Source organism: Scyliorhinus canicula, chromosome 19, assembly GCF_902713615.1.
Source record: "Scyliorhinus canicula chromosome 19, sScyCan1.1, whole genome shotgun sequence".
Classification (NCBI taxonomy): domain Eukaryota; kingdom Metazoa; phylum Chordata; class Chondrichthyes; order Carcharhiniformes; family Scyliorhinidae; genus Scyliorhinus; species Scyliorhinus canicula.
In genome coordinates this window covers 94799327-94820694 of record NC_052164.1, presented here as the reverse complement: position 1 = coordinate 94820694, position 21368 = coordinate 94799327, and the positions used below count along the sequence as shown (strand labels likewise).

At 48.8% G+C, this 21368-nt stretch overlaps 1 protein-coding gene across 1 annotated transcript in view; it reads right to left on the bottom strand.

Annotated features, from left to right (window-relative positions):
* Nucleotides 1-1177: 1177 nt before the first annotated feature.
* Nucleotides 1178-21368, bottom strand: part of c19h11orf53 (chromosome 19 C11orf53 homolog) — a 78409-nt gene continuing 58218 nt past the window's right edge. The window contains exons 4-5 of the mRNA XM_038779885.1: nt 10435-10742; nt 1178-1635 (exon numbers count right to left, since the gene is read on the bottom strand). Of these exons, the coding sequence (XP_038635813.1) occupies nt 1198-1635; nt 10435-10742 (746 nt within the window). The 3' untranslated portion in view covers nt 1178-1197. The remainder of the gene's footprint in view (nt 1636-10434; nt 10743-21368) is intronic.

The following is a 21368-nucleotide window of genomic DNA, read 5'->3' as shown; positions in this document are numbered from 1 at the left end:
GTGGAGTTTGCCCGTTCTCCCCGTGTCCGCGTGGGTTTCCTCCCACTGTTCAAAGATGTGCGGGTTGGGTGGATTGGCCATGCTAAATTGCCCCTTGTAGTCCAAAGGTTTGTAGGCTAGGTGGGGTTCTGGGGATCGGATGGGGGAGGGGCCTAGGTAGCTGCTCTTTCCGAGGGTCGGTGCAGGCCCGATGAGCCAAATGGCCTCCATCTGCACTGTTGGGATTCTATGATTCTCTGTATTAGCCCCAAACCTCTTTTCCTGCAGTGGCTGTACTCAGGACTTCACTGTTAAAGGCACCTGGAATTAGGTAGGATAATTGCTCCCCTATAAGGAAAGGTAGGGCTGTGGGGAGCAGGAGATGGTGGCAAACGAACTGCAGGGCCCCGCCATCCCCTCTGCAGTCCGGGAGGTTTATGGCACATTGCCTCTGGGCAGCCTGCCAGCCCACTCATTGAGCCCGGCGATGAGAGACTGGTAAATCGGGCCCATATTCTCTGGTGTTTAGAAGAATCTGATTAAACGGTACAAGATTCTGAAGGGGCAGATATGGACAGGCTGCTTCCCCTGACTGGAGAATCTAGAACACAGGAGCAAAGCCTGAGGATAGGAATTTTGTCCATTTAGATGAAAAGAAACTTTTCACTCTGAGGGATGAGAATCCTCGGAATTCTCTATCCCTGAGGGTTGTACGTGCTCCTAGGCTGCAGTGGACGGATTTGTGATCTCTGAGGCAACCAAGGAATCTGGGGAGCAGGTGGACAATGTGGAGTTCAGGCAGAAGATCCGCCAATATAAGTTCGAATGACTGAGTAATCACGAGGGGTGTATGATCTCGCCTGCTCCTATTTTTTATGATCTTGTCTCTCACCAAGTTGTCTATCACGTTTGCCCACAGGTGCAATGTTACAGACTGTGTTAATTGTTACAAACCACAGTTCACTTACCTGTATTCCATTAACTACACAGGTTTAACATAGCTGAAATGTCTATGCTACATATTTTCAGTTCCAATTAACCATTAATTTCATGTTCTATAATTACAACAGATATAGGCAACATCATTGTCTGAAAGTCCTTTGCCAATTCAAAATTAAAAGTTGATTACGTTTTGATTTTTTTCCCCCCCTACAATAAGCACATGACAGCCTGAAGAAAACAACTTCATCCAGCTACATTTACAAATTAATGGCCATTTTAATAGGTCCGCCTGACTTCATATAAAGGCCAGGTGGTACTGGTATCTTCCTTGGCCCAAGAAGAGGCGTCGAGCATCGAGGGTGTTGGTATGTCAGAAGATTCCTCAGACGAGAGGTGGATGACCTTGGCAGCCAATTCCGAGGGCACAGTCATGAACGGGGGACAGCCATATCCCGAGGCGGATTGGTAACTGGGGTCAAAGTGCATCTCCTCCAGCGGGTGAAGAGGGTACGGCTGCGGTCCCTGGCTTGACATGCTGTTGTTCCGGTTGGTGTGCCTGTACTGAGGTGGGGAGGTGGAGTCAGGGCCAGGCAGGGAGTGGCTGCTGTCGTGAGAAGCGTGACAATTAGTCACGCTCGCCTGCATCTGCTGGAGGGAGTTACAAATCGCTTCACCCTGGTTGATGCTGTCTGGAACACTGTCCCATGAATCTCTCTGCATTTGAGAGCAAGAAAGAAAGATGCACTTTAACACATAACTCATACCACAATGAACCACAGCTAACTTTACAAAGTCCATCAAGCATGGTTACCAGATGCTTAAGGTTGGGAAATAAATAAAGAACAAAGAACAAAGAAAAGTACAGCACAGGAACAAGCCCTTCGGCCCTCCAAGCCTGTGCCGACCACGCTGCCCGTCTGAACTAAAATCTTCTGCACTTCCGGAAAGAACAAGGAAAAATATTCCAGTTCGCACAATATTTTGGAAAGACAAATAAAATGGCAAAGGGGGAAGAGTCGCCTTGATAGTAAAGGATGACCTAAGCGGCACGGTAGCACAGTGGTTAGCACTGTTGCTTCACAGCGCCAAGGTCGCGGGTTCGATTCCTGCTTGGGTCACTGTCTGTGTGGAGCCTGCACGTTCTCCCCGTGTCTGCGTGGGTTTCCTCCGGGTGCTCCGGTTTCCTCCCACAAGTCCTGCAAGACATGCTGTTAGGTAATTTGGACATTCTGAATTCTCCCTCCATGTACCCGAACAGGTGCTGGAGTGTGGTGACTAGGGAATTTTCACAGTAACCTCACTGCAGTGTTAATGTAAGCCTATTTCTGACAATAATTTTTTTTTTTTTTTTAAATTTAGCGTACCCAATTATTTTTTCCAATTAAGGGGCAATTTAGCGTAGCCAATCCACCTATCCTGCACATCTTTGGGTTGTGGGGGTGAAACCCACGCAGACACGGGGAGAATGTGCAAACTCCTCACGGACAGTGACCCAGGGCCGGGATTCGAACCCAGGTCCTCAGCGCCGTAGGCAGCAATGCTAACCACTGTGCCACCGTGCCGCCCTATTTGTGACAATAATAAAGATTATTATTATTATTCGGTGGCACAGTGGTTAGCACTGCTCCCTCACAGCGCCAGGCACCTGTCTTTGATTTCCGGCCTGAGGTGACTGTGCGGAGTTTGCACATTCTCTCCTTGGCTGCGTAGGTTTGCTTTGGGCGCGAAAGAGAAAATGCTGGAAAATCTCACCAGCTCTGGCAGCATCTCTAGGGAGAGAAAAGAGCTAACATTTTGAGTCCGATGACTCTTTGTCAAAGCTAACAGTCAGGGAATGTGGGGATTATTTATACTGTGGAGTGAGAATGAAAGATGAGTCATAGCCACAGAAACCCAGGGAAACTGGGTGCTGATGACCACAGATACCAAGGGCAAAGAGTGCTAATGGCAGTCCCCAGAGAGGACAAAAGGTGAGAGAGGCCAAACAGCAGAGAAACTAACATCAGAGGCTAAACTGTGACAGATGGAGATGTGGGGAGGGAGAAGGGGGAGGCAAAGCGGAAAAGGGGGAAGGAAAGGTGGCTAAGATTGGGGGGGGGTTAAATATATTTTAAGAATGATAAGAAAGAAATGGTAAGAGACAGTTGAAATGAAAATGGGATGAAAACAAATGGGTCGAGGTGGGGTAGAGCTAATTATCTGAAGTTGTTGAATTCGATGTTGAGACCGGAAGGCTGTAGCGTGCCTAACCAGAAGATGAGATGTTGTTCCTCCAGTTTGCGTTGAGCTTCACTGGAACATTGCAGCAGGCCAAGGACAGATATGTGGGCATGGGAGCAGGGTCTTTTGTTAAAATGGCAAGCGACAGGAAGGTCAGGGTCCTGAATGCGCACAGATCGAAGATGCTCAGCAAAGCGATCACCCAGTCTGCGTTTGGTCTCTCCGATATAGAGGAGACCACATTGGGAGCAGCGAATGCAGTAGTCCAAATTGGAAGAGATGCAAGCGAAACGCTGCTTAACCTGGAATGAGTGTTTTGGGCCTGGAATGTTAAGCATGGAAGAGGTAAAGGGGCAGGTGTTACACCTTCTGCGATTGCATGGGAAGCTGCCATGGGTGATGGGAGTAGTGTTGGGTATGATGGAGGAGTGGACTAGATTATCTCGGTGGGAACGGTCTCTGCAGAATACTGAAAGAGGGAGTGAAGGGAAGATGTGTTTGGTGGTGGCATCACGCTGAAGTTTGTGAAAATGGTGGAGGATTATGTCTTGCATACGGAGGCTGGTGGGATGAAATGTGAGGACGAGGGGGACTCTATCCTTGTTCTGGGAGGGAGGGGAGGAGGTGAGGGTAGTGACGTGGGAGATGGACCGCACACTGTCGAGGGCCCTGTCATCAACTGTAGGTGGGAAATCACAGTTGAGGAAGAAGGAACACGTTTTCGACGTACCAGTTTGGAAAGTGGCATCATCGGAACAAATGAGACGGAGGCGAAAAGAGTCATTGGACTCAAAACGTGAGATCTTTTCTCTCCCTACAGATGCTGCCAGACCTACTGAGATTTTCTGCAGTAATTTGCTTTGCTCTGGGTGCACCGTTTTCTGACCACAGACCAAAGATGTGCAGGTTACGTGGATTGGCCATGCTAAATTGCCAGTTACTGTTCAAAGATGTGCAATTACGTGGGGTTATGGGGATAGGGGGATGGAGTGGGCCTGTACGGGGTGCTCTTTGAGAGAGTCGGGCCTTGATGGGCCGAATGATCTTTTTCTGCACTGTAAGGATTCTATGGACATTAGTGAGTAATGATCTGGCCTCAGAAGATCATGAAGTAAAATTGGTCTGGACGGAAATGCGGAATTGCAAAAGCCAAAACATTAAGGTGGGCGTCGTTTTTAGGCTCCCTTACAGTAGTTATACCATTGGACAGAGTGTTAAAGAAGAAACTACTGGAGCTTGTAACAAAGGCAATGTAATGGGGGACTTTAATCTTCATATAGACTGGGATAATCAAATGGCAAGAATAGTCTAGAAAATGAGTTTGTAGAGCTTTTCATGACAGTTTCTTGGAGCAGTATATTGATGAACCAAATAAAGCTATCTTAGATCCAGAATTGTGTAATAAAGAAAGGTTAATGAGTAATGTCAGAGTAAAATATCCACTTGGAAATAGTGATCATAATACCATTTAATTCCAAGTTAGGTTTGAAAGTGATGTACTCCAAGAAACTGAAAGCCAATTTTATTGGTATGAATGGAGAACTGGCTAAGTTTAATTGGGTAATAGGCTAAAAGGTATGGTGGCCATTGAACAGTGGGAGACATTTAAAGAAGCAATTCAAAATGTTCGACAAAAATACAATCCACTGACAAACAAAAACTCAGCAAGAAAAGCTCATTGCAGTGTTATAGTAAGCCTAGTTGTGACAATAAAGATTATTTATTTATTTATTATTTACAAAGTTCGGTGAAAGGGTAAGGTGTGTGGTGGGGGGAGGGGGTGCACAGAGAGCCTGAAAAGAGAGATAGACAGGTTGAGTGAGTGGGCAACAAGATGGCAGATGGACTATAATGTAGGGAAGTGCACAGTTATTCACTTTGGTCATAAGGTTAGAAAAACAGAAGGTGAAAAACTTGTAAGTGTTGATGTTCAAAGAGACTTGGGTGTGTTCGTACAAGGAATGAAGAACATTAGTAAGCAGGTTGAAAGGTGTAAAATGGTTTTAGTTGAAAAGTATCTTTTAGCAAAATCAAACACCAAGCCAGGAAAGGCAGAACTGATGAGGTGTGCTCTGGTCAAGATGAGAAATGAGACAAACAAACTACTGGGACAGAAGCACAAGGGTTAGTGTGACATGTGGCATCCTGTATGGGTGGGAACAATGCCTAATACGTAAACTCAGGGGAAGCAAGCAACTAGAGTCTGAGATATATGCTTCGCACATGACTGTAAATGACAATATTAATGGTATGTATATGTGACTCTCTATAAGAAGGTGATTATTGTGAATCTTTTGAGTAGATCTTGAACTACCTACTTTCTCTCCCTGAGTATGTTGGAATCAACCTTTGAAACCTGTTCCTGAGTCTCTTGCTGGTGACTGAGTTGAGCCACAACACAAGTTGTGAACAAGTTGTGAGCAGCGAAGAAATTAAGAAGGCACATGCCATGTTCGTCTTCATTGCAAGGGGATTTGAGTACAGTATCAAAGAAGTCTTGCCATAGTTGTACAGGGTTTTAGTAAGACCACAGCTGGAATACTGTGTGCAGTTTTAGTTTCCACATTTAAGAAAGGATCTACTTGCATTGAAGGAGGTGCAGCAAAGATTGACTCGATTGGTCCCTGGGATGAGGGGGTTTCCCTACGATGAGAGGCTGAGTAAATTGGGCTTATATTCTCTGAAGTTTAGAAGAATGGGAGGCGTTCTCGTTGAAGACATGAGAATCTTAAGGGGCTTGATAGGATGGACACTGAGAAATTGTTCCCACTGGTCGGGAAGTCGGAAACACGGGGATTCAATCTCAGAATTCGGGATGGTTCATACCGGACTAAGGTGAGGAGAAATTAATTCACTCAAAGGTTCTCTACCCCCCGAAGGTTGAGGATACTCCAATGTCGAATATTACTTCAATGTGCCTATATTGAACTTACCTCTTTAGCTTAGGAAAAATAAACTGTGGGAGGTGTATAACATGGTTCAGTAGGTGACACTGTCACACTTGTCGGCACAGGCTTGGAAGGCCGAAGGGCCTATTCCTGTGCTGAACTTTTCTTTGTTCTTTGTTTCTTTGTCACAGCTCTGCTGGTTCAAACCCAACTACAGGAGCCCAAACTCTATGCTGACACGCCACTGCTGTACTGAGGAAGTGTGGCACTGTTAGAGTTTACAAAATATGGTCCCATGTGCACTAAATTGTGGAATAACACTGGAAAAATACATTGAGCACTCCACTGGAAAAAGCACCAGCCAGGTGATCTCGCTGAAGACGAGCTGTCAGAAAAACCTGAACAACTTGAATCTAAATCGCTGGTCATGACTCAGAATTTCTCTTTGGTGAGGAGAATAAGTGGAGAACTTTTTAAGGAAACCCATTTGGATAACCCTTTCTTATTTGATCTCCCAAGCCTTTGCAAGTACTGTATCAAGTGCTGCATTGACATATCAAGTACTGTATTGACTCTAACATATGATACGATTGATATTCAGCCCCAAAGGTTACAGTACCCAATTCAGTTTTTCCAATTAAGGGGCAATTTAGCATGGCCAATTCACCTATCCTACACATCTTTGGGTTGTGGGCACCCACCCAGACACAAGGAGAATATTTGAACATTGAACATTTGAACATGGACATTGACCCGGGGCCGGGCCGGGATTCAACCCGGTCTCAGCGGCCACGGGTGCGGAATACCACCCCCTGGACCGTGTGTACCCATTACGGAGACATCCCCAGTCCCTGCCTGTCTGTTCCACCAACCACTCATAGCATCCACTGACTGTGGAGGCCTCTGGCCGTGTGGCTGAAGGATATTGTTAATTGGGAATTGGCAATCGTAGTTAAGTGAGCACTTCACACTTCCCAAGTGCATTTTTGTGCACGCCATGTAGCATGTGGGAGTTATGGCCTAGCATCCCAATCAGGCCGTGATGCCTGGACACTGTGCCTGAACACTACGGGAGGCAACACCACAGACGCAGCAGCCAACGTCCGAACACCCAGGGATTGGGCCCCAGCAACGGGGACATTTCCATGACTAGAGGGTGGGTGTGTGTGTATCGGGGAGGGGACAAGCGCCCCATCCAGGTGATGTTACATGCGGGGTCTGGGTTATAGGGTCTGGAGTCCAGTGACCAGGTGTCCGCGCTGCGGCCAGGGTTGTCAGGGTATATTGGATGGCAGGGGATGTGGGGGGAGAGGGAAAGGAGAGAAGAGCAATGGGGGAATGGAGGGTCCCAGGAGAAAGACACCGCCAGTTGTCAGTCTCTCACCTTCTCCTTACAGATATGGCACAGTCTGGATGATATCTTGCACCAAGTGGAGGCTACCCTTGCGATGCTGCTGGCAGGCCAGGCTGCCTGAAGCTGGAGAGGGCGTGGCAGGAGCGTCAACAGAGGTTCGAGGCGTGGGCCGGTGGTGGTCGTTGAGCCTCTTACGGCACTGGGTGCCGGTCCTCCTGGGGACACTCCCCGAGCTGACGGCCGCTACCACCTCCTCCGAGGCGATACTGGCTGCCTTGAGACTGACCCTCCGAGTCCCTCGGAGGGGCCAGGCCATCTGGACAGGACTCAGCCGCGTCCAACAATCCGGCCAGGCTGGCGGCCCTGAACCGTGGGGCTGGCCTCCTCGGTGGCATGGCTGCGAGCTGTGTGGGGTTTGCTGTGCAGGATCGGTTAAAGTGCTGCTTCCCCTTATTGGCAGCACAGTAGCATAATGGTTATCACTGTTGCTTCACAGCTCCAGGGTCCCAGGTTTGATTCCCGGCTTGGGTCACTGTCTGTGCGGAATCTGCACGTCCTCCCCGTGTGTGCGTGGGTTTCCTCCGGGTGCTCCGGTTTCCTCCCACAGTCCAAAGATGTGCTGTTGGGTGAATTGAACATTCTGAATTCTCCCTCCGTGTACCTGAACAGGCGCCAGAATGTGGCGATGAGGGGATTTTCACAGTAACTTCATTGCAGTGTTAATGTAAACCTACTTATGACAATAAAGATTATTATTATTGGCAGGGAGCTGCCGGGCAGGGTCCTGCCGAATCAGCCGGAAGCACCATCATTTAAGTGGACCAATTAGTGTTTGATATCGGTGGTCGAGCGCCGGGAAGGTCCCGGCAGTTCCCGCTCACTACCACACTTAGAAACCTTTCCATTAAATCACGCCCACTGTAGTGGGGGGCAATGGCGCTTGGGCTCCTGTTCAGGCTCCTGCTCCTGGTTCCTGTAGGTTTAGAGAATCATTGAATCATCATAGAATTTTCAGTGCAGAAGGAGGCCATTCGGCCCATCGAGTCTGCACCGGCCCTTATACAGAGCACCTTACTGAAGCCCACGCAGCTACCCTATCCCCGTAACCCAGTAACCCCCACTTAACATTGTTTGGACACTAAGGGCAATTTATCACGGCCAATCCACCTAACCCGCGCATCTTTGGACTGCGGGAGGAAACCGGAGTACCCGGAGGAAACCCACGCAGACACGGGGGGAACGTGCAGACTCCGCGCAGAGAGTGACCCAAGCCGGGAATCGAACCTGGGACCCTGGAGCTGTGAAGCAACTGTGCTAACCACTGTGCTACCGTGCTGCCCAAAAGAGGAGTGAGTGAGAAAGAGGAGTGGGAGGAGGCTCGTGGAGAGCATGAACACTGGAAGAGACTAGCTGGACCAAATGGCCACTCCCTGGGCTTCTAAATTCTGTGCTGCCCCAGTTGCGTACGTTTCCCGTACCAGCCTCCCCGGACAGGTGCCGGAATGTGGCGACTAGGGGCTTTTCACAGTAACTTAATTGAAGCCTACTCGTGACAATAAGCGATTTTCATTTCATTTCTCAACTGTTAACGACACGGGCACAGTTATTCTCTTAGTTTTGCTTCTGGCTTCAGTAGCGACTCTCCACCAAATGCTATCCACCTGATCACTCAAAGCAGGACGAGCAAGATTATCTTGGCAAAGAATAATATTTTTCAGGCAAATATTTGAATATCTCCACTGGGTGCTGTACTGTGAACAGGTGCGCAGCTCTCTGTGCGTGTTGTGGACTCTTGGGTACAAAGTGACCAAGATGTTACGCTGTTTATACAAATAGGATCAAAGACAGATTCGCGCCTGCCAAATATTTTAATGCTTGTAGCTGCGTAGGTTATGTTGAAAGAGGAACTGCATGTCTGATGAGTAATTTTGCCTGGGGTTGTTAACGATTCTTCAGGCAGGTCCGTCTCACATTTGCTGCTCATGTCGAGAAAACTGTTACAGCCATTCTTACTTTCTGTTACAAATTAAACTCAGGAACTCAGGGTTGGTTTGACGGAGTCCATTGGAGTGGGCATTGGCGGTGGGGGTCGGGGGAATCAGGTAAGAGGAATTGCATCAGATTTTCAACATCGGGAACACTGCCCCCAATTAAGTTGGGACCGGGAAGGGCCGAATGCAGGAATCCCAACCTCTCATGGCGAGAAGGCAATTCAGCTCATTAATTAACCACTTAAACTCGACGATCCCTGAGCCCATCAGAATTTAGTGGATTCTCCCAAACTGGATGTGTGTGTGAGGCTTGACAGGGTCGTGTGAGATATGAGGGGAGATGCATGAGGGAGCATGGGGTAAGAGCTTTTAAATTTACCCTTCGAAAGGCCCCAGAATCCAGACTATGGTTGACGGCTCCGCTGAGTGGCTGGCCAGAGTGTCGGAAGATTGTGAGAGGGTGAGAAGGGAGCTGTGGCAGCTATGAGACGCTTACCCCACAGTAGAACTGACCAGGCTGGGAATACAAGGTGTGAATTTGTTACCCACACCCTCAACACTTGGCAGCGAAACTTGCCAGCGCCAGGAATAGGAGCAGGAATCCCAGAAATGGGTGATTTGAACAGACTTTCAAAGTAGGCCTGACTCCGCACAAATTCAGGCCAAAATCGCCTGATGTGATGCGGTGTCATACTTTGCTTCATTGTGCTCTCATGAATCACCTTAATTACTTTAAAGGTACCTTAAAAATGTAAGTTAATGCTGTGGCTGTTTACCACTTTGCTGCTGGAATTCCTGAAATTCAGTAACAGACACTGAGTGAATTTTTCTTGGCTCAGTTTTAAATCCGTACAAGGAGTGGGTTTTGAGTGGGTAGAGGTCATGCCCTGGTTTCAGAAGAAGGGGTCCACAGGTTGTGCAAGGTGTTCAAATGCGTAATGTGGCGTTGCAGTTCCTAACCTGAAATTTTCCAACCATAAGCTACTCAGTCCAAATATCAATCCAAATGCCTCAATGCTTATCAGCCACTATCACCGGGCAAAGGTAAATAATTACCTACCAGCAGAAAATGTGCTGACTCGTTGGGAAAGGAAGGGATGAGAGGTGGGGGAACCTGGGGTGTGAAAATGGAATTTGCTCCAGATGAGAATGTCGATGCACGGTAATCTCCGAATGGTTCTGGAAGGTACGGGTCAAACAGGGATTGATACCCAGAGATTCCTGGTGGGTCACAGCCAAGGGACTTGCCGCCCAGGGAAGATGAGTATACGTCTGCTGTGTACTGCTTAGACGACTGGCAATGTGACAGCTCCAAATCTGACAGGTAAGGCCTTCTGACGCCGTAGTAGCTCGGTATTACGTGGGAACCTATTCAAAAAGAAAATGAGGTGTGTTATTACTCACTGAAGCAGTGAACTCTGGTTTCTCTTCAGATGATATAAATCACTCATTGAAGCTCAGCCTATCAAATTCACAATGAATAATCACTAGAAAAGCGGCTTACGGGAATGACCCTTTACAGGGATCCATAGGGGGCTCTCCCTGGATGGACGAATCATCAGTTAAGGGAATCAAAACATGCAGTAGCACTCAAATGCTCATTTTTATCTTTTTATTTTGGCCATTTTATGGAATTAAAGTTGTTCAGTTTTCATCAGTCATAGAATTTACAGTGCAGGAGGAGGCCATTCGGCCCATCGAGTCTGCACCGGCCCTTGGAAAGAGCACCCCACCCAAGCCCGCACCTCCACCCTTTCCCTGTAACCCAGCAACCTCATCCAAAGAACAAAGAAAGTACAGTACAGGAACAGGCCCTTCGGCCCTGAAAGCCTGCACTGACCATGCTGCCCGTCTTGCCCAAAACCTTTTAGTCAAACTAAAAACACAAATAAGTACTGTCCCGAGAAGCTGGGCATACACTGGGGTAAATATTAGTCTTCATCTGTTTTCAGGCTTTCATTTGATGCTGTGTCGGTGATGGTGCACAAAAGAAGCAGAGTAAACAGGAGCAGAGAGACCTGGGTGTACATGTGCAGAGACAGGTGGAGAGCAGTCAATAAAGTATTTAGTATTCTGGGCGTTATTAACAGGGGTATTGTGTAGAAGAACAAGGAGGCGATGCTGAACTTAGACAAGGCACTAGTTAGACCTTAGCTGGGTACAGTTCTGGGCACCACACTATGGGAAGGATGTGAACGCATTGGGGAGAGGGCAGAAGAGGTTTACAAGAGTGGTTCCGGGATGAGGAACTTCAGTTATAAAGACAAATTGGAGAGGTTGGGACTGTTCTCCTTGGAGAGGAGAAGACCAAGAGGAGATTTGATAAGCGATGTTCAAAATCATGAACATTTGGGCAGCACGGTAGCATGGTGGTTAGCATAAATGCTTCACAGCTCCAGGGTCCCAGGTTCGATTCCCGGCTTGGGTCACTGTCTGTGCAGAGACTGCACGTCCTCCCCGTGTGTGCGTGGGTTTCCTCCGGGTGCTCCGGTTTGCTCCCACAGTCCAAAGATGTGCGGGTGAGGTGGATTGGCCATGCTAAATTGCCCGTAGTGTCCTAAAGAATAAGGTTAATGGGGGGGTTGTTGGGTTAAGGGTATGGGGTGAATATGTGGGTTTGAGTGGGGTGATCATTGCTCGGCACAACATCGAGGGCCGAAGGGCCTGTTCTGTGCTGTACTGTTCTAAATTCTAAATTCTAAATGAGGGAGTGGACAGAGCAGACAGGGAGAAACTGTTCAAAAGGATCCAAGAGCGAAAGGGCACAGATTTAAACTGATTTGCAGAAGTAGCAAATGGGACGCGAGTGGTTGGGGTCTGGAATGCGCTGCCTGGAAATGTGGTGGCGGCAGGTTCAATCGAGGCATTCAAGAGGGCGTTAGATTATTACTTGAAGAGAAACAATGTGCAGGGGTCCAGGGAAAAGGCAGGGAAATTGGCACTAAGTCATGATGTTCATCTGGAGAGCTGGTACGGACATGACGGGCCGAATGGCCTTCTGCACTGTAACGATTTTGAGAATTTGTGAATGAGCAAAATAAATTGGTCCCCACGTAGAGTTGCCAACTGTGATTAAATATATTACTGGAGGTAATGACCTAGCCTCATGCTCCAGCCGTTAGTCGGCAAACACATCCAACCTTGTGACGCGTAGCCTTCCTACACCGACTGGAAAGCATATTAGATGATGTCTGACTTTCAGCCAAATAGCCCCTTTTTTCTCCATTTTCAATTTTCTTTTATATATGGTAAAGGGAAATGATCAAAGAAAATTACCAACAAAAACCTTTTTTTCATGCGCTCATTAATTTTCTCCAGGGTTGCACATGCTGTGTCCTGGAGATTGGCCTTCAAGTCCTGCAGACTCCAAGCCAATCCGAGAGCGTTGCCAACCTTACCACCAGGCCTCGGCTGAATAATTGGGGCGAGCTGACAAGACTGAGCATGTCTCTACCGGCAGCTCACCCGAAGAGGGAAGAATAATTCCGGAGCTCACCAGCTCGAGATCCTGAGGTAGGTCCTGCAAAGGGACACACTTGAGTTTATACCAGCGGGGGCAAGATGATCAATCACACTGCCCGCGGATTCAGGAAGCCATTTTGCCTTCAAACAGCAATCGCCCCCACCAACACTCCCAATGCCACAGGAATTATTTTTATTTAATCTTTTTAATTCTCAAACCTACCCTGCAGAGGTGGCTGATGAATGAGCACAATGCCTTCCTTCACTTTGAGATCTCATTTTGAAAAAGGACTGTTCAACAGGCATAGGCCTCTCCATAATAGATTCTCATTAAAACATATACAATTCTTAAACTGCCAGACAGGGTAGATGCCAGGAGGCTAGAGAGTTCAAACTCAGAGGTCAAGGTTTCAGGAGATAAGGTCCCCCATCTAGGACCACGATGCTGTGAATGTTCTTCAAGAGGACTGTGATTCTTTGGAATTCCCTACTCCAGAGAGCTGTGGACATTGAGTATATTTGAGACAGAGATCAATAGATTTTTGGGCATGAATGGAATGAAGGACTATGGGCAGTGGGAATGAAGGACTATGGGCAGTGGGAATGAAGGACTATGGGCAGTGGGAATGAAGGACTATGAGCAGTGGGAATGAAGGACTATGGGTGGTGGGAATGAAGGACTATGGGCAGTGGGAATGAAGGACTATGGGCAGTGGGAATGAAGGACTATGGGCAGTGGGAATGAAGGACTATGAGCAGTGGGAATGAAGGACTATGGGTGGTGGGAATGAAGGACTATGGGTGGTGGGAATGAAGGACTATGGGCAGCGGGAATGAAGGACAATGGGCAGTGGGAACGAAGGACTATGGGCAGCGGGAATGAAGGACAATGGGCATTGGGAATGCAGGACTATGGGTGGTGGGAATGAAGGACTATGGGCAGCGGGAATGAAGGACAATGGGCATTGGGAATGAAGGACAATGGGCATTGGGAATGAAGGACTATGGGTGGTGGGAATGAAGGACTATGGGCAGCGGGAATGAAGGACCATGGGCAGTGGGAACGAAGGACTATGGGCAGCGGGAATGAAGGACAATGGGCATTGGGAATGAAGGACAATGGGCATTGGGAATGAAGGACTATGGGCAGTGGGAATGAAGGACTATGGGCAGTGGGAATGAAGGACAATGGGCAGCGGGAATGAAGGACCATGGGCAGTGGGAATGAAGGACTATGGGCAGTGGGAATGAAGGACTATGGGCATTGGGAATGAAGGACTATGGGTGGTGGGAATGAAGGACTATGGGCAGTGGGAATGAAGGACTATGGGCAGCGGGAATGAAGGACTGTGGGCAGCGGGAATGAAGGACTATGGGCATTGGGAATGAAGGACTATGGGCAGTGGGAATGAAGGACAATGGGCAGCAGGAATGAAGGACAATGGGCAGAGGGAATGAAGGACTATGGGCAGTGGGAATGAAGGACAATGGGCATTGGGAATGAAGGACTATGGGCAGTGGGAATGAAGGACTATGAGCAGTGGGAATGAAGGACTATGGGTGGTGGGAATGAAGGACTATGGGCAGCAGGAATGAAGGACAATGGGCAGTGGGAATGAAGGACAATGGGCATTGGGAATGAAGAACTATGGGCAGTGGGAACGAAGGACTATGGGCAGTGGGAATGAAGGACAATGGGCATTGGGAATGAAGGACTATGGGTGGTGGGAATGAAGGACTATGGGCAGTGGGAATGAAGGACTATGGGCAGCGGGAATGAAGGACTAGGGGCATTGGGAATGAAGGACTATGGGCAGTGGGAATGAAGGACAATGGGCAGCAGGAATGAAGGACAATGGGCAGAGGGAATGAAGGACTATGGGCAGTGGGAATGAAGGACTATGGGCAGTGGGAATGAAGGACCATGGGCAGCGGGAATGAAGGACTATGGGCAGCGGGAATGAAGGACAATGGGCAGTGGGAATGAACGACCATGGGCAGCGGGAATGAAGAACAATGGGCAGCGGGAATGAATGACCATGGGCAGCGGGAATGAAGGACAATGGGCAGCGGGAATGAAGGACTATGTGCAGCGGGAATGAAGAACTATGTGCAGCGGGAATGAAGGACAATGGGCAGCGGTTGGGAATATGCAGTTGACCTAAAAGTACAACCATGATCTAATGGGATGGCAAGGCAGGGTCAAGGGGTCAAATTCTCAATTCTCAGGAATAGACCCAGGGAGAAGGCAGGAGAATGGGGATGAGAAAAATATCAGCCATGGTTGAATGGCAGAGCAGACTCGATGGATCGAGTGGCCTAAATTCTGCTCCTATGTCTATTGGCCTTATGTTCCATTCAAGGTGATTAATGTCTGTTCAGGCTAAAAATGGGGCCACACTTTTAGGAGTGCAATCAATTCCTCAGCAAATCAGGCACAGTCCAACCCACATTTCTAAATTGGTCTGTTTAGCGCCCATTTTAATCCTGAAAGGACTGGCACTAGAAGGTAACAATTTCTACCTTCCAGTATCTTCCAGTACTGTGCTGTAAATTTGATGACCCTGTACTATTTCTCTACCTAATGCATCAAGATCAGGTGCCGTTCACACCTTAAGTGGCATTCTGCAGCAAAACACCATTCTCTCAGGCGCAGTGGTTAGCACTGCAGCTTCACGCACTGAGGATCCGGGTTTGATCCCGGCCCCGGGTCACCGTCCATGTGGAATTTGCACATTCTCCCCATATCTACGTGAGTCTCACCCCCACAACACAAAGATGTGCAGGGTAGGTGGATTGGCCATGCCAAAGTGCCCCTTACTTAGAAACAGAAGAGACCATTCCCTACATGTGAGTTTGCTAAAGTCATCTTGATCTGAACCTCGTGCATTACTGCTACTTTAATCTGAGTTCTGCGGAGAAAGACCAAAATCGATTGATCTAAATAAAAGCAGAAGGAAGAAAATGTGAAATAAAGGCAGAAAGGGCTGAAAAAACTCAGCAGGTCTGGTGATCTGTGGACATGTGGAGATGCCGGACTGTGGACATGTTGGACTGGGGTGGGCACAGTAAGAGGTCTTGCAACACCAGTTTGAAGTCCAACAGGTTTGCTTCAAACAGTAGCTTTCGGAGCGTAGCTCCTTCATCAGGTGAGAGACAAACAGAGTTAATGTTTCAAGTTCAATATGGCTCCGCTGCCCATAGTCCTTCATTCCCGCTGCCCATTGTCCTTCATTCCCGCTGCCCATAGTCCTTCATTCCCACCACCCATGGTCCTTCATTCCCACCGCCCATGGTCCTTCATTCCCACCGCCCATGGGCCTTCATTCCCATCGCCCATGGTCCTTCATTCCCGCTGCCCATTGTCCTTCATTCCCACCGCCCATGGTCCTTCATTCCCGCTGCCCATGGTCCTTCATTCGCACCACCCATGGTCCTTCATTCCCACCGCCCATGGTCCTTCATTCCCACCGCCCATGGTCCTTCATTCCCACCGCCCATGGTCCTTCATTCCCACCGTCCATAGTCCTTCATTCCCGCTGCCCATAGTCCTTCATTCCCGCTGCCCATGGTCCTTCATTCCCACCACCCATAGTCCTTCATTCCCACTGCCCATTGTCCTTCATTCCCACTGCCCATTGTCCTTCATTCCCACTGCCCATAGTCCTTCATTCCCAATGCCCATTGTCCTTCATTCCCAATGTCCATTGTCCTTCATTGCCAATGCCCATGGTCCTTCATTCCCAATGCCCATTGTCCTTCATTCCCAATGCCCATGGTCCTTCATTGCCAATGCCCATGGTCCTTCATACCCAATGCCCATGGTCCTTCATTCCCAATGCCATTGTCCTTCATTGCCAATGCCCATGGTCCTTCATTCCCAATGCCCATGGTCCTTCATTCCCAATGCCCATTGTCCTTCATTGCCAATGCCCATGGTCCTTCATTCCCACCGCCCATAGTCCTTCATTCCCACTGCCCATTGTCCTTCATTCCCACTGCCCATTGTCCTTCATTCCCACTGCCCATAGTCCTTCATTCCCAATGCCCATGGTCCTTCATTCCCAATGCCCATGGTCCTTCATTCCCACTGCCCATTGTCCTTCATTGCCAATGCCCATTGTCCTTCATTCCCACTGCCCATAGTCCTTCATTCCCAATGCCCATTGTCCTTCATTCCCACTGCCCATAGTCCTTCATTCCCAATGCCCATTGTCCTTCATTCCCAATGCCCATTGTCCTTCATTCCCAATGCCCATGGTCCTTCATTGCCAATGCCCATGGTCCTTCATACCCAATGCCCATGGTCCTTCATTCCCACCACCCATAGTCCTTCATTCCCACTGCCCATTGTCCTTCATTCCCACTTCCCATAGTCCTTCATTCCCAATGCCCATTGTCCTTCATTCCCAATGTCCATTGTCCTTCATTGCCAATGCCCATGGTCCTTCATTCCCAATGCCCATTGTCCTTCATTCCCAATGCCCATGGTCCTTCATTGCCAATGCCCATGGTCCTTCATACCCAATGCCCATGGTCCTTCATTCCCAATGCCAATTGTCCTTCATTGCCAAAGCCCATGGTCCTTCATTCCCAATGCCCATGGTCCTTCATTCCCAATGCCCATTGTCCTTCATTGCCAATGCCCATGGTCCTTCATTCCCACCGCCCATAGTCCTTCATTCCCACTGCCCATTGTCCTTCATTCCCACTGCCCATTGTCCTTCATTCCCACTGCCCATAGTCCTTCATTCCCAATGCCCATTGTCCTTCATTCCCAATGCCCATTGTCCTTCATTGCCAATGCCCATGGTCCTTCATTCCCAATGCCCATGGTCCTTCATTCCCACTGCCCATTGTCCTTCATTGCCAATGCCCATTGTCCTTCATTCCCACTGCCCATAGTCCTTCATTCCCAATGCCCATTGTCCTTTATTCCATTCATGTCCAAAAATCTATTGATCGCTGTATCAAGTATGCGCTTGAGCTTATTCCAGTCTCAAAGGTAGCGAAGGGAGGTCTGGATGTGATTAGTTTTATGCAGTTGCAAAAGAGGAGAGGGGAACAAAAGGGAAGGACAGGGATAAATCGAGTGTGAGGGAGATTAAATACCAACCATGTCATGGATCAAAAGGCAAAGACAGGGATATGGTGTTGGTACAGAAACAAAGCATTAGTACAGAGTAGGTGTTAATAGCAGAAGAAAGGAAACATGAAAACAAGATGCAAACTGAAACTTGGGGGATTAAAAATTTAAAATGGAGTCCAGAAGGCAGTAAAATGCCTAATTGGAAAATGAGGTGTTGTTTGTACAGTTAACGCTGGGCTTCGCTGGAATACTGCAGCTGCCCAAGGACAGAAAAGTGTTTTTTGGGGCAAAATGGCAAATTGAAATGGCCAGCGACCGGAAGGTCAGAGTCATCACTTTTGGACTGAAAGGAGGTGTTCAATAACGTGGTCACCCATCATCGCGCTCCTGAAAGAGTTTGGTCCCTTCTCGGGCTGCAAACTCAATATGAGCAAAAGCGAGATCTTTCTGGTACACCCACAAGGGGGGGGGGGGGGGGGGGGGGGGGGGGGTGGGGGGGGGGGGGGGGGCTGCCGTTTAAACAAGCCCAACACAAATTCCGCTACCTGGGGATCCAGATAGCCCATGACTGGAAAGGGATCCACAAATGGAACCTCACCAGTCTGACAGAGGAAGTAAAAAAGGACCTGCAAAGATGGAACACACTCCCACTCTCCCTCGCGGGGAGAGTCCAGACGATCAAAATGAACGTATTGCCCAGGTTCCTCTTCCTATTCAGATCCATCCCAATCTACATCCCCAAGACCTTTTTCTAAGCACTAGACAAGCCTTCTTCGAGGCCATGTCCAAAGTGGTGGGGGTGAGGGTGGAGCCATGCCCGAAAGTGGCGGTCTTCGGGGTTTCAGACCAGCCAGATCTATTCCTGGGGAGGAGGGCGGACGCCCTTGCCTTTGCCTCCCTGATCGCCCGCCGTAGAATCCTGTTTGGCTGGCGGTCAGCAGCACCGCCCAGAGCTGCAGACTGGCTGTCCGACCTCTCGGAATCTCTCCAAATGGAGAAAATCAAATTCGCCATCCGAGGGTCAGATGACGGCTTCTACAGAACGTGGGAGCCGTTCACCCAATTGTTCCGGGACCTGTTCGTGGCCAACAAACAAGCAGAAGAGCAGCCAGGTAGCCAAGAAACGGGAAAGTAGTCGAAAGCATGAGAGGGAGAGATAGACCGGGAGAGGGGGGGAGGGACACCTAAATCTAAGAGGAAGGAAAGGCGAACCACAGGGCTGGGGGGGGGGGGGAGCAGAAGCTGGGGGGGGGGGGGGCAGAGGGGAGAGACAGGGAACAATAGAGGAGAGCCAGGGAAGGGGAGGGGGGAGGCAGGGATACGTTAACAAACTTGGCATCCACAGAAACAGAGAAAATGGGGAATACGGGAGGGCCGCAGAAGCGGAAGTGCGCACGAGACGAGAACGTCAGCGAAATCCGTCCGGAAGAAGCAAGGGACAACCACGAACGGATGCCTACATATATGTGTGTAAATAACTTTGCCAAGGGTACAGAGCTGCCGCTGTTGAGCGGGGGCACAAAACTGTCCGCTGATTCCGCGGGGAAAATTAACACTTCAGCAGCAGCAGCGACCAATTGGGAGGGGGGGGGGTGGGGGGTGGGGTGGGTGGGAGGATTGAGGCGCGCGGGGTAACGTCTACTGGGTTGCTGATGTATATTCTCTTTATGCACGAGATTAATGTTCACCAAGTTGCTGTGTTAAGATTATTACTATTTAATATAGAAAAATTTGCAAAACCTTAATTTAAAAAAAAACAGCAGCAGCAACCAGGTGGAGGGGGGGGATTTATTTTCCTTTTTGTAAGGGGCGCATGCTCTATCCTGTTTCGAATTTAGTGTTAATTTGCTAAACTGTATCGTTTAGAGGGTTAAGTTGTTCTGTTCTGTTGGCATGTTGCCCCTCTTTCTTTCTATTATTTTCCTTTTTGGAGGGTTTTGTAAACTTATTGAAAACTTTGAATAAATAGATCTTTTAAAAAAAAATAACGTGGTCACCCAGTCTGTGCTTGGTCTCTACAATATAGAGGAGAGCGCATTGTGAGCATCAAACACTGTAGAATAGCTTGTATGAAATGAAAATGAAATGAAAATCGCTTATTGTCACGAGTAGGCTTCAATGAAGTTACTGTGAAAAGCCCCTAGTCGCCACTTTCCGGCGCCTGTCCGGGGGAGGCTGGTACGGGAATCGAACCGTGCTGCTGGCCTGCTTGGTCTGCTTTAAAAGCCAGCGATTTAGCTGAGTGAGCTAAACCAGCCCCTTGTAATGTGTGAAAGCAAATCACTGCTTCACCCAAAAGGAGTGTTTGGGCCCTCGCACAGCGAGGCTACATATAGAATCATAGAATTTACAGTGCAGAAGGAGGCCATTTGGCCCATCAAAAGTCCTTAAACCCACACCTCCATCCTATCCCCTCAACCCAGTAACCCTGGCTAACCTTTTTGGACACGAAGGGCAATTTAGCATGGCCAATCCACCCTAACCTGCACATCTTTGGACTGTGGGAGGAAACCGGAGCACCCGGAGGAAAGCCCACGCAGACACGGGGAGAACGTTCAGACTCCGCCCAGACAGTGGCCCAAGCCGGGAATTGAACCTGAGACCCTGAAGCTGTGAAGCAACATTGCTATCCACTGTGCTACCCTGCCGCCCCAAGCCACATGCCGAGGAGAAAGGATGTAGGTGTTACAATTGCAAGGGAAGGTGTCGAGGGAAGGATTTGAGATGTTGGGGGTGATTGAAGAGTGGACCAGGGCGTGACGGAGGGAATGCTGACAGGGAAGCGAAGGGGACGGTGTGTTTGGCTATGGCACCCTGCTGGACGTTGCAGAAATGGTAGAGGATGTAAAGCGAGGACAAGGCAAACCCTATGGGTAGGAGAGGAAGGGGTGAGGGCGGAAGTGTGGGAAAAGGGTAAGACATGGTTGAGAGCCCTGTCAACCATAGTGTGAGGGGAAATCATTGTTCAGGAAAAAAGGAAGACCAGCTGGAACCGCCGTTGTGTAAGATTGTGATCAGAATTGAGTGACAGGGACGGAGAAACTGGAACAATGGAATGGAGTCCTTGCAGGAAGCGTAGTCGAGGTAGCTGTGGAAGTTGATGGCTAGTAATGAATATTGGTAAACAGTCTATCTCCAAAAATACAGACAGAGACGTCAGTGAAGAGAAGGGAAGTGTTGGAGGTGGACCCGGTAAATGTGAGGGAAGGGTGGAAATTGGAAGCAGAATCGATGAACTTTTCCAGTAAATTGATTGATGTGTTGTGTTTTTCTCCCCAGAGACTCTCCACCCTCTCTCCATTGGGTAAAGTGTGTGAGCAGAATCAGCCTCGGGTAATTGCAGAACTATTATGGCAAAGGTATTCTAGTTAAAAATGCACACATTCAGGAGCGGGTTTAAATCTCTGTGCATATTCGCATACTGAATCCTGCCCGACAGGTAT